Here is a 13720-nt window from a genome sequence, read left to right on the forward strand (position 1 = left end):
CAGGCCCCAGGCTCGGTGCTGAGACACCGTGAAGCACCACACACCCAAAGGGCACCAGAGGGTATCTTAAATGTTGAAGAGAAGCCGCAATTCTCAACTTTTGTCAAGCGCCCAAGTACTAGCCAAGACAGTTCAGAGTTTCAGTGTTATTTCACGATGCACGTCCTTTCGATGCCATTGTATCTTTGAGAAGCAGGTTGCATGGATGGATGGATGGATGGATGGATGGATGGATGGATGGATGGATGGATGGATGGATAAATAGGAAGGTTGGTAAGTAGATACAGACAGACAGACATATAGATGCCATTTAACTGACTCGGACTCTCACCCTTGTGGCGTACTGATGTACAATACAGCAAAGCGTTGTCTGCTTTGTCTCATGCTCATGGTTGCTGGAATGTTCTAGCTCAGAGTCGGCAAGATTGGCTCTCGAGCCATATTCAGCTTTTGGTATGTCCATGTGGCTCTGTAGTAAAATTGAAACAATCTGATGGATATTATTTAGATAATGATGATTTCATTTGTTTGTAAAGATCTATTTATGGCTCTCAAATAATTTTTTTAGTGTGTGTGTGGGACAGGATTGGTTCTTTGATCTCAAACATTTGCCAATCCCGGGGCTAGTTCATTGTGGTAGCTGATTTTGTCCAATCCTCACCTCACGGAGGGTCTCCCTGACCCTCACTGGTTCTCTACCCCACCAAATAGGATGTCCCCTTTCAGCCACTGATCTCTGCGAGTAACCTGTCGAAAGAGAGCAAGTCAATGTTCTGTGATAATCCATAAGGTTTTCATTTTGGAAGTAGATCGCCAGGCCTTTCTTCCTAGTCTGTCTTGGTCTGGACACTCTGTTGAAACCTCTCCACCACGAATGAACCTGCTGATCTGCACACTATTGATGACATCGCTTCCCGCATCACAGCGGGCACACAAACTGCGTGCTGACAGCAGGATGGTGGGGAAGGCAGGATTCAACGTCAAACATGAAATGAAGACAGGTGACCGGTGTGATTCCAAACATTCAGAATCCATACAATTCCCAATACGCACACACATTGCACTAGAGAGTCATGAGGGGTGTTTAACAATGCCACGAACATACTCATCTGTCTTTCAACTGAATGTGTATTGGTTTTCCTGTCCTCACCTTTCTTGCTGTGCTTGACCCCGGCAGCTACAGCCACTGTGTCAACTGAGGGTCATCCTCTCTTTCGCTGCCCCTCCACTTTACCGAGCATGACGTCCTCTCCAGGGACTGGTCTCTCCCGACAACACGTCCGAAGTATACGACGACGTCTTGCCGTCCTTGCCTCTAAGGAGCACGCTGGCTGTTAGGACACATATTCATTAGGTTGTTTTCTCTCAGTCCTTAATACCGGAAACTAAGAGGTATCTCTTTTGGCCTAAGAAAATGAAAAAATTCCTTAGAGGCGTGCCTGGCACAGAGAAAGCCTGGGAGCCTCTCCCTAAGTTATGTTCAACCTCTGTGTGCGTCTCCTAAGCCTTGCCTAGGGAGTTCAGAAACTGCTTCTGCACTCCCAGTGAGCAGGGCCCAGGGTTAAATGACGCTCACACATGGGGGTGGGGGGGGGCGCGGAGATAAAATTTTACAGGGAGGCAAAACAGAGCTTTAGCAGCTCCCTCCCCGCCCCCATCTAAGCATCCTCTTGATGAGCTGATAGCACTTTGGAATGAGCTAGGTGCATGCCTTCCTGTTATAAAAACAGAAAAGCAAGCCCCCAGTTTGTTAGGGTTATGATTTTATTATTTTGAGCTGGGAGTGGCCCAGCCCAGCCCGCCAACTTCACTGTTGCTAGAGAGAAAGGCCACAGGACCACTATCCTGAAAACCTAGTTACTCTCTGTGGTTGATGTCATCCCAACGTTTAACTAATTTGTAAATAACCTGGTTCCATAAATTAGCTCATGCAGTTATCTTTGGTTTGTTTAAAAAAACAACAACACGTGTTTGTCTTGGTCATCTCATGCCAGAAAGGAGCCTTGCCCCAAGCTGAGCCTTCTACGGAGACTTGATGGGGAAGCATTTGGTTAAGGTGAGCAGATGGTCACTCTTGCTTTGAGGATATTGCCGGGCCATTGGAACAGGGCCCTGCTCCTCGGCTGCTCCTGTGTCTCTGCACCGAGATTGATTCAAAACCGTTTTCCGGGAAGGATCTTGGTCCCAGCCCCTGTGTTTGAGGGGAGATGGGATTGCCTGCTCTTGGGGCATGGCTCCCTCTTGATGCCTCAGCTGCCATAAGAAGACTTCAGTACTGTGGTTACTGTTAAAGGTGTCTGTGTTTCCGAGCCTCTTTACCACAGGCACCTTCAGCCTCCGAACCTTGGCACCTCCTCTTCCCTGTGCCCAAGCTCGCTGTTCCCAGGACTGGCCCCATCATTCATTCATTCACTCTTTCAGCCAACATTTACTGCATCCCTACTAGATGCCAAGTGCTCTTCTGGGTGTTATGGGGACGATCGTAATCACTGACATTTATGGCGTGCTTGGAATAAGCCAAGCCCGCATTTATACACAGTATCTAAACCAACACTCAGTATCTAAACCAACACTCAGCAGTAATCCGACCACCTTTTGCCGATGAGGAAAGGGCGGCCCGGAGAGGCTGAGTCACTTGCTCAAGGCCATGCCGCCCCTAAAAGATGGAGCCGGGCTGTGAGCGTGCATTCTTGAACATTCTGATGTACTGCAGGCAGTGCTTGTGTATGACTCAAATGATCTCATCGCCGGTCACGGGCGCCCTTTGGAGTTGGTTCGTGTGTCCTCTGGACATGACCCGGGAGTCTGATCGTGTCCTTCTTTGTAGATGACAAGATGTGACAAGCTGATCTCGTACATCTCCTGCCTCAAACAGCATCAGCCATTCTGCCAAGGAGTGTGGGTGTCTTTCCGTGTTGGGGGGCGGGGAGGAGGTGTTCAGAGACTAGACTCTGAATGCTAGGTGTATGTATTGGGCTCAGTGGGTCATTACTTCTCGGCCTATTTTGGTGGTCACAGGCAGAATTAAGACTTCTTTGGATTTTTGTGGTTTGGTCCATTTAGGGAAGAGAAAAACACATCATCCATTTATACTGACAAGTTAAACTGAAATTTCAGATTACAAGGTTCTCGGTTGCTTGGATGTTAAAAGCGGGTTGTTTTCTTTTCTACTGACAAGTCTTGGCTCCTCTCAGAGTAGGGTTTCTCCCTGGGGGGATTCTGAGACTGTGAAGCTTTATGGGAGTGGATAGCCTCCTCTTTCTTCCATAGAGTGGCTGGTGGGTTTGAACTGTCCACCCTGCGGTTAGCCTCTCAATGCTTAACCCACTGGGCTACCAGGACTCCTAACCACATGAACATTATTACTCTGACAATCAAAAAGTCATGGTCGTTCCAATGGTGAAGCACTCAGCTGCTAGCCAGAGGTAGATGACCCACCCAGCCACTGCGGCGTAGTGGGGCAGCTAACCAAAAGGTCAGCAGTTTGAGACCACCAGCCACTCTGTGGGAGGAAGATGGGGCTTTCTACACCTGTAAAGAGCTTCAGTATCATCCCCCTCACAGAGGGGTCCCAGGGAAGAGATGAGCCAGTCAGGGTGCAGTATAGCACTGATGAAACACACAACTTTCCTCTAGTTCTTTGGTGCTTCCTTCCCCCTACTATTATGACCTCATTTCTACCTTACAAATCAGATGAGGTCAGAGCATGCACACTGCTACAGATGAGAGCCCTCAACACAGGGAATCCAGGATAGATAAACCCCTCAGCGCCAACAAGGAGAGTAGGGATACCAAGAGGATCGGGGAGGGTTTGGGAGGAAAGGGGGAATCGATCACAAGGATCAACTATAACCCCTCTCATGGGGACGAATAAAGGAAAAGTGGGTGAAGGGCGATGGAGGACAATGTAAGATATGAAAATAATAATCTATAACTTATCAAGGGTTCGTGAGGAAGGGCAGCGGGAGAGGGAGAGGGAATAAATGAGGAGCTGATATCAGAGGCTGAAGTGGGAAGAGAATCCTTTGAAAACGATGATGGCGGCATATGTGCAAATGTGCTTGACACACGGATGAATGTATGGATTGTGATAAGAGATGTAAGAGCCCCCAATAACAATAAGAAAGAAAAAACGAAAGGAGGAAAAAGAGCTGCAGTCTCAGAAACCCCCAGGGGCGGTTCTCCCCTGCCCTGTAGAACTTGCTATGGGTCGGAAGTGGCTGGGTGGCGGTGAGTTTGGTTTGGGAGTGGACACAGCGCCGCGGGAGAACGAGCTGCAGGACCGCTTCTTTCTGTAGCGTTTCATGCCTGGAGTAGCCGTATTCTGACCCCATAAATAAAAATCAACTCGTTGGCCAAAACGTGATGGTCACATTCAGATAGCAATACCAACATGTTTTCACCAGCAGTGTGTTCGCTGCGTAAAGGTTTCTTCTTCCCTTTAGCATGAGTTCAGATCCTTGTGGGGCGTCTTCACTCGGGACGTGCACACAGATCAGTGCGTCGGGTGGTTTGTTTTCTTCTGGTTAGACAGATATGACTAAGAAGAGAAAGCCGACTGAGAGGGACAGGAACGTCAGAAATCCTGATCGAGCCGGGCATAGTTGACCTCCACATCTAGAAGCAAACTCAGGGGAAAGGGTTGCCCTGCTTCCTGCAGTGCTGGGGGTCAGAAGCGTATTTCAAAATCATCCCAAGCACTTCTTGGCATGTGGAAACCACCTGCCCGATCGATTGGCGGGTCTGTTCTGTGTGTCTTGCTCTCCCATTGTCCGGAATTGATGTTACTGCGCTGAGGTTGCCTTGCGATTATATCGTCACATGTAAGGCCCGTGGTCCTTGAGCTGGCTCTGACTCCTGGTGCCCCATGTGCTGTAGAAGAACTACTCGGGGGATGGGGGGTGAGGGGGATGTCTTGGCAGGGTTTCTCTGTCATCTCTGTGGAAGCGGATCACCAGACCTTGCTTTGGTGGCGCCCCTGGGTGGACTTGAACCGCCAACCTTTTGACCGAGCCGGCGATGACAAAACCACATGCACCTCCCAGGAGCCTCGTGCTGCCAGTATTTCGTTCTAAAGTCAACATGGTAAAGCAGGCCGGTGGAAGGACATTCCACGTGTGCCCACCCTCTCCCTTCGCTCCAGATAACCCTGCTCATTTGGTTTGGCTTTCTGCCTCCGTGGTGTGTGCCTTCGTAAAGCAAATTTGCATACGCACACATTCTTACATAAAAGATAACAATGTTCGCATCCTGTGTTTTCCCCCACCCCTGATAGAATATAGCAGGAAGCTCAGCTCAATATGGGTTATGTACAAGGCTGCTAACTGCAAGGTCAGCAGTTCAAAACCACAGGAGAAAAACGGGACTTTCTATTGCCATAAAGACGGAGAAGGATGGGCTTTCTACTCCTGTAAAGAGTTAGTCTCAGAAATCCGCAGGGGCAGCTCTGCCCTGTTCTTCAGGGTCACTCGGACTCAGAATCAACCCGATAGCAGTGAAATTTTCTGAGACGGGGTTGAAGGGGCCCCTGTGACCCTTTAATTGCATCTACCCATCACTAGTTGTTATCAAAGTAGTCACTATCATCGGCTCAAACAGATCAGGAAGCCAAGGCTCAGCGAGTCGGCTCCAGCAGGTGGAATTGGGCATGGGAAGAATGTGCCTCTCGTGGAAGACGTTGGGCGGAGAGGGAGAGTTCTACAGGAGGAGAAAGCCCTGTGTGCTGTTTCTTTCCCAGAGCCGCGGGTGGTGTGGCTGCTGAGCTTGCCTTTGCATGACCACTGGGCCAGCAGGGGCGTCGAATATTACAGACACTGAAAATACAGCCCCGTGTCTGTGCAGAGCTTGTCTTCTAGTGAGGGGGGAAGGGAAGAAAGATGATAAATGAATAAACAGATTATGCTAACAAAACTCACTGCCACCAAGTTGATTCTGACACATCAAAACCCTACTGAATGGAGTAGAACTATCCTGATGGGTTTCAGAGGCTGTAAAAAACTAATTTTTTAAAGATCATTTTATGTGGGGCTCTTATAACAATCCATACAGCAATTGTATCAAGCATAGTTGTACATATGTTGCCATCATTATTTTCCAAACATGTACTTTCTATTTGAGCCCTTGGTGTCTGCTCCTCTTTTCTCCTTCCCTTCCCTCCTCCCACTGCCGCGACCCCTCGATAAATTATAAATTATTTTCATATCTTACTCCTACTGCTGTCTCCCTTCCCCCATGATTTCCCTGTTCGGCTCCTTGGGCCATGGGGGTGTGGCTATGTGTCAATCACAGCAATCAGTTCCCCCTTTCTCCCCTTCTCTCCCCACCGTTCCCCTACCCTCCTGGCATCACTACTCTCATTTCTGCTCCTGGATTCCGTGTGTGTCCTGAGCTCTTATCGTTTATCTGTACTTGTCTGCCTGCTCCAATCAAACCCTTGGTGAAAGGCAGGACTGGGGTCATGGTAGTGGGGCGTGAGGAAGCCTCAAGGAACCAGAGGAATACTGTGTGTTTCATCTGCCCTACACTGCGCCCTGGTTGACTCATCCCTTCCTGTGACCCTTCTGTGTGGAGATGTCCCATTATCTACAGACGGGTTTGTGCCTGCCCCCAACTCCTTTGTTCTCAACAATATGGGGTTTTTTGTTTGTTTGCCTGTTACCCAATCCCGTCAATAATATATAAATTCCTACATAATACATAAAAACCAAACTCCCCACTGTCGAGTCAGTGCTAACACATAGAGACCCCCTGTGGGTTTCTGAGACTGTAACTGTCTTTAGGGGTAGAAAGTCTAGTCTTTCTCCTAAATACTATATAAGAAATAGAAATACAAAGAACAAAAAAATCATATCATTGTGTGTTCCCCTTCCCAATACGATCGCTGAAGGCAAATGAGTGCATAAGCAAAAGTGGCGAAGAAAGTTGATGGTGCCCAGCTATCAAAAGATATAGTTTCTGGGTTCTTAAAAGCTTGAAGGTAAACAAGTGGCCATTTGCTCAGAAGCAACAAAGCCCACATGGAAGAAGCACACCAGCCTGTGTGATCACCGGGTGTCAATGGGATCAGTTATCAGGCATCAAAGAACAAAAAATCATATCATTATGAATGAGGGGAAGTGCAGAGAGGAGACCCAAAGCCCATCTGTAGGCAATTGGACATCCCCTTACAGAAGGGTCACAGGGAGGGGATAAGCCAGTCAGGGTGCAATGTAACAAGGATGAAACATACAACTTTCCTCTCATTCCTAAATGCTTCCTCCTACCCCACTATCATGATCCCAATTCTACTTTACAAATCCTGCTAGACCAGAGGATGTACACTGGTACAGATAGGAACTGGAAATACAGGGAATCCAGGACAGCTGATCCCTTCAGGACCAGTGGTGAGAGTGGCCATACCAGGAGGGTGGAGGGAAGGTGGAGTAGAAAGGGGAACCAATTACAAAAATCTACATATAACCTCCTCCCTGGGAGATGGACAGAACAGAAGGAGGTGAAGGGAGATGTTGGAAAGTGTAAGATATGACAAAATAATAATAATTTATAAATTACCAAGGGCTCATGAGGGTGGGAGGAGCGGGGAGGTAGGGAAAAAAAGGAACTGATACCAAGGGCTCAAGTAGAGAGCAAATGTTTTGAGAAGGATGATGGCAGCAAATGTACAAATGTTGTTAACAAGATGTCTGTATGTATGGATTATGATAAGAGTTGTATAAGCCCCCCCATAAAATGATTTTTAAAAATCATGGCGGAGTAGATTAATTGAATGAGATTAATTGAAGATGGTAGGGTGGGTGGATGAAGAGGGTAGGGTAGGGTGGATGAGGAGGCTTGAGATGGAGGACTAGTCTTTAAAAGTGTGATATTGGAGCAGAAAGGTGTGAGAAATGAGGGTGTAAGTTGTTCCCGTGAGGTACAGCGAGTACACGGGCGCTGGGGCAGGAGGTACTAGAACACCTGGCAGAAGGAGGTCACAGGCTATGCACACCTGGCTGGCGATGCCACACCCGGGAAGTGGGATCTGGGTCTGGGGGGGCGCACAGTTTAAGGGCAGTATTGTCAAGGGTTTATAGGTGGCTCATAGTGGAGGGAGATTACAGGAGAGTGGCTTAGGCGCAGCTGGGGGCTTCTCTTCCAGTGGTTGGTGGACAGGCAGAAGCCAGAGAGCTGTGTGCTGTTTATTTGTTAGTGTGTAATAGACCGCCCCCTCCAAAAAAAAAAAGCCCAAACTCACTGCCATTGAGTTGATTCTGACTCTGGGTGATCCTGTAGGATGAGGTAGAACCGCCCTATGGGTTTCGGAGACTGTAACTCTTTACTGGAGTAGAAAGCCCCGATTTTCTCCTGTGGAGTGGCTGGCGGTTTTGAACTGCTGACCTTGAGGTCAGCAGCCCAAAGGCAATCCACTACAACACCAGGGCTCCTTTGTCATAGACAGTAGAACAAATTAAAGGTTCCCCAGCGAGCTTGCTGAGCCTTTTGACTCCTGTAAAGAGTGACTGTGTGGGGAACCCACATGGGCGGTTCCACGCTGGCCGGTGGGGTCTCCGCAGGTTGGCATTGGCTCGGTGGCCATGGCCTTTGGTGTCCAGAGTGAGGGAGAAGTAGCTTTGTTTAAGCAGTGAGCTCCTTGGAGATGTTCAAGAACACCGGGACCCTCTCCCAAGGACGTAGAAGGTGACCTTCTCATCCCGGTGCAGAGGTGAAATAGGAGATGTCTGAAAGGCATCCCTCTGGGGAGATTCTGAACTGTATCCTGACCCTCCTCCCTGCGGCTCTCTCCCCCTGCTGGAGTCTCCCCCCTCCTCTTCACTCGCACTCAGGACAGCACAGGGGCGCATTGACATGCACACACACACACACACATGATTGGGAAAAGTGACCCTGAATGGAGCTAGCTACTGTGAGCGGAAGGACCCAGGAGGCGCAAAGAGTGGGTATAGGGAAGAAACAAAAGTGGATGGTGAGGAAGTCTGAGACGGTACAGAAACAGAAGAAAGGAGCTACAAGGGGCGGGAATGAGAGGACAAGGGCCCATTGGGGTACCAGCAAAGAAGAGAGGGAGGCGTGTGGGATTGAAGCAAGAGGAGGCCCCGGGAGAGGGAGATACAGACGGACGAGAAGGGAGAAGAGACTGAGCTCTCCGGGCGTCTGCCAGGCAGCACGTGGGTAATCTTGAATCACAGCTCCTCTGGGGTTCCCTGTTCTCAGCCTCTTTGTGAACCCATTTGGAGGGGGTTCCAACCAGTAAATTCACCGGAGGCCAAGACTCTCTCCACCATTTCACCATTCCAGCTGACTGCCCCTCCCAAGGGCCCCTCACACCCCCATCCCATCCCCTCCCCCACCCCTCACCCTTGCTGGCCTGCATCCCTCCAGCTCCCACCCACCCCACTGCTCCCCTTCTCCAGGGTCCTGACACCATCAGGTTCTCCAGAGCCCGCAAAGGAAGCTGAAAGCCATTGGGCAGTAGCGCACAGTCCCAAGCTTGTACCTACAAGTGCGCCTGATGAAAGAGGCCTCCTGAGACGCGTCTGCTCTCCCCCTGGGCTGAATCTCCCTCCTTTTTTCATCCCACTCCCACTCCCTCCCAAGTCACCAGCTGGCCCCTTGTCCAGCCTTCTCACCTTCCACCCAGCAGGCCCACCCCAAGCAGCTGCCAGGCACAGCGGGCTTCCTGCGAGGGAGGCTCCTTTTCTGCCCCAAAGACGCTCACAGTCTTCCTGAGCAGACAGGCGTGGGTGGGTCTGGGAGGGGGTGAAGGTCTTGAGAGACTAGACTTCATCCAGTCTGTAGGCACTCGGCTTTCGGCTGCCATGGTGAGGCCCTTGATGGCTGCTCCAGCTGACGCCGTCCTGGTCATACCCCAGTCAACAGGAAGAAGGCTCCCCCCACCCCGAGATGCTCACCTCACAGCCACTCCTGGGCGTCCAATCAGCAGAGCTGGGACCCTTGGTCACCCGTCCGGCTGTCAGGGAGACAGCAACAGAGGAGACTTTGCTGGGAGACCAGGCATCCCACTAGAACATTCCCAAAGGAAGAGGGAGAGTGAGTTTTGGGGGACAGATGGCTCCAGGGAAGACAGAGATGTCGTGAGATAAGCGAGTACCCAAGGCAATCTCTAAATGTCCGCCCATTTCAAGATGACAGATGTTGGAAGTGGAGATGCGGCAGCTCCATGCTCATACCACATGGGCACACAAAACCCAGCACATTGCCTGTGGGCGGGATCAGGCATCAGGTATCAGGAGATCCAAAACAAACAACTATATCGAAGGGAGCGAGGGGGGTTGGAGTGGAGACCCAAAGCCCATTTGTAGACAATTGGACATACCCCCACAGAAGGGTTATAAGGAAGGGACGATTCGACCAAGGTGCAGCATAGCACTGACCAATCACATCTAGCTCTTGAATGTTTCCCCACCACCACCCACTACCCACTTCTACCTTACATGACCCAGTTCTACCTTACAAATCTGGCTAGACCAGAGAACGCACATTGGTACAGATAAAAGCTCTCAACGCATGAAATTCAGGACAGATAAACCCCTCAGGAACAGTAGTGGGAGTAGCAACATCATGAAGGGAGGGAATGGTCCAGGAGGGGGAAAGGGGAGACAGGGGAAACCCATCACAAGATTGGATATATAGGCCCCCCAGAGGGGACGAATAATAGAAATGTGGGTGAAGGGAGACAACAGACAGTGTAGGATATGAAATAATAATACCAATATATAATTGATCAAGGATTCATGAGGGTGGGAGGGTAGGGGAAGGAGGGGGAACAAAGAAGAGCTTATACCAAGGGTTCAAATAGAAAATGTGTTAGAAACGATGATGGCAACATACGTACAAATAGGCTTGATACAATTGATGTATGAAATGTTATAAGAGCTATAAGATCCCCCAACTAAATGATTTTTAAAAAGAAGAAGAAGAAAGAAAGAAGTTCGCTTCCCCAGGCTTGTCCTGGTGCCTCAGTTGGCCACCTGTCATAGATGTTGTCAGGCGGCCTCTTGGACGTGCCCACCTCTGTCTCCCTTTGCTATGGCCCTCCAAGGGGTGCAGGGGGGGGAGGGAGGTCAAAGGTAGATTTGAACTTGGGCGAGAGGAGGCACACTGCCACCACTGGGTCCAGGAGGAGGGAGTGGGCAAGCTGATGGGACAGGACACTAGGGAGCCCTCGTCTGACCACGGCCACGTGCTCTGCAGAGTGGGCTCTCAGGGGGGGGCTCACCAACCCCCGTCTCACGGGCTTCCCCACTCTTGTGGAACGTCCTGGGAGGTGGAAGGTTATCACAGCTGAATCTCGGGGGGGGGGGTGGGGGGTTGAGCTTCATCCCTAGGCTCTCAAATGTTTTTGGCCTCCCGCCAGCCCCTCTGCAGGAAAGAAAAACGACTCCCCTGGAGGTGAGAAGCGTGTGTGCTACGCAACCCATCCTCTGGGATAAAGTGAAGCATCTGCTTTTGCAGCCCCCAGCAGCCCCACTTTGAGAAACACTGCTCTAAGACGCTGTGGGACCTGGGGCAAGTCGAGAAATCTCTGACCCGCATCCATGGGATGGTTCTGACGGCCCCCTCCCTGGGTCAGAACCCAGGCTGGGCTCCGGGAGAGCTGTGGGAATGCGCTGTAAGCAGTGGGCTTCATCATGGCGCGGTCAGGCTGGCGCAGGGCCTTGAAGGGCAGGCAAGGAAGGGCTAGAAGGAGAGGTTGTCACCTCCCACCCTGGAGGATCCTCCCACCCAGCCTGGCCCAGCATCGGCACTTCTCTGCCGTCCTGGTGAAGGTGACAAGCAGGGCCCCCACAGGAAGCAGAGGGTGTATGTTGTGTCTGAGATGACTGCCATGGGCCTCCGGCCTTCACACCTGCACTTGGCCTCAGAGGCTCTCCTGGGCCTCCCTTAAACCAGGGCTGACCCCGTGTTCCTGGCCTCAGTCCAGGAAGTAATGGCAGCTTCTCCCTGAGGCCATTGACCTTGTCCAGTGCATGCTCATGTCACACGCTCATACCACATGGGTATGCAAAGACCAACACATTTTTATGCCACATCACACACACCGCATGCATACCTAAAAGACACCGCACCACCCTCTCTACACTTCACACACGCCATAGAATCACCAAACGCAGAACACACACATAATGCACAACGCACATGCAAAAACACCACAGACTACACATATGTACTGCAGATGCACACATGCCACACACACCTCCCACTGACTCCACATACATACGTACACACACAAACATGATGGACACATATACAAAGCACGCTTCCTTCTTCTCATTTGTCTCCCATGTAAACACCCCTCCAGTTCACCGGCTACATAAGGGCTGACGTGGTTCTTCTAAAGGACAATCTAGCCACTTTCTGCTTGAAACTCCTCTTCCTCCCCTGAAGGGCTCGCCAGACTTCAGGCTCAAATCCACGCCCTCTCCCTCCATGACCCTGCCAACCCACCTCCCTGCCTGTTTGCCCAGGGTGAATGGTTGCTCACATCAATTCCCTTGCACATCCCTCACTCTCTCCAAAGACTGCCCCTCCCTCGCCCATCGGAAACCGTATCCACTCTTCAAACCCCAGTCAGGCTCTTCTCTAAAGCTCCCCTCGGCGACCACAAATGGGATTCCTCACTTCCTCTCCCTGCCCTGCTGTCTGCCTCCCCTGCTAGTAGGGGGAGTGGGAGTCGGCATCACAAGGCTAGGAGTCACGTCCCCCTCATCTCTCTCTCTCATTGGGGCACTGGGTCCTGGCATTGGGTAGGGACTCAGTGTAAGTAGCATTCGCCCCCCCTTCCCGTGCCCCCCATACAGATCAAAGTGGAAAACCAGCATGACTACCAGGACATCACCAGTGTGATCGCCATGGCCAAAACCTACGCCACCACTGAGGCCTTCATCGACTCCAAGTACGACGTCCGCATCCAGAAAATCGGCTGCAACTACAAGGCTTACATGTGAGTGCCAGGTGCTGGGGGGGGGGGGGAGGCAGGACGGGGGTAGAGTCCGGAAAGAAGGGAGCTTAGAGATTCACGTCTAGCCTGCTCCTCTCCTCCCTCTGCACCGGGGGAGTGATCTGCCATGACCCTTCCTTTCTGTCTCTTCGACTTCCCTTCTCTGGTCAGTGATGCTTAGGACGCATGTTCTGTTACAGGTTAGGCAAGGGTAGGACTCTGTCCACCTCAGCCAACAAGGATTATTTCCCCAGAGGAAGAACGATGCACAGCATGCTGGAGAAATGGCAAGCATGTGGAGGTGTCTTGGGCTGGGTTTTCTAGAGAATCAAAATCAGCGGAGCTTATATATTTAGGCATATAAAGTTTTATTATCTTTTTAATGGATTACATCATTGTAGAAACAGGCAGGTGCCAAAGTTAAGGCAAGTTCCATTGGCCAGCTGTTCACTAGAGGCTTCTCCTGAGTCTTGGATCTGAGGGGACTGAAGAACTCAAGATTGGCATGAAGACAGCAGGCCTGTGGCTGCAGAGGCAACCGAATCCAAGGGCAGCAGGCCGCTGGTGACTCAGAAGATTGACAGGTGTATGGCAGGCCATCGGTTCAAGTCCCAAAACTGGAGGTCAGTTAGAACCAGTGCAGGATCCAGACCCAGCAAAAAGCAAGCAAGCTTTTCCACAGCTTCCACTTACATTGGGAGCAGGCCACATCCCCAAGGAAACTTGAAATGGATTGAATCTATGTAAAGGTGTTGTTGCATA

The 13720-nt window shown here is 50.8% G+C and overlaps 1 protein-coding gene across 2 annotated transcripts in view; it reads left to right on the top strand.

The window, feature by feature from the left end:
* Positions 1–13720, top strand: part of SYN3 (synapsin III) — a 511043-nt gene that overhangs the window by 465073 nt on the left and 32250 nt on the right. For both annotated transcript variants that reach the window (XM_075552698.1, XM_075552697.1), the window contains one exon: positions 12819–12961. In XM_075552698.1, coding sequence (XP_075408813.1) covers positions 12819–12961 — 143 coding nt within the window. The remainder of the gene's footprint in view (positions 1–12818; positions 12962–13720) is intronic.

Source organism: Tenrec ecaudatus, chromosome 6, assembly GCF_050624435.1.
Source record: "Tenrec ecaudatus isolate mTenEca1 chromosome 6, mTenEca1.hap1, whole genome shotgun sequence".
Taxonomy (NCBI): Eukaryota; Metazoa; Chordata; class Mammalia; order Afrosoricida; family Tenrecidae; genus Tenrec; species Tenrec ecaudatus.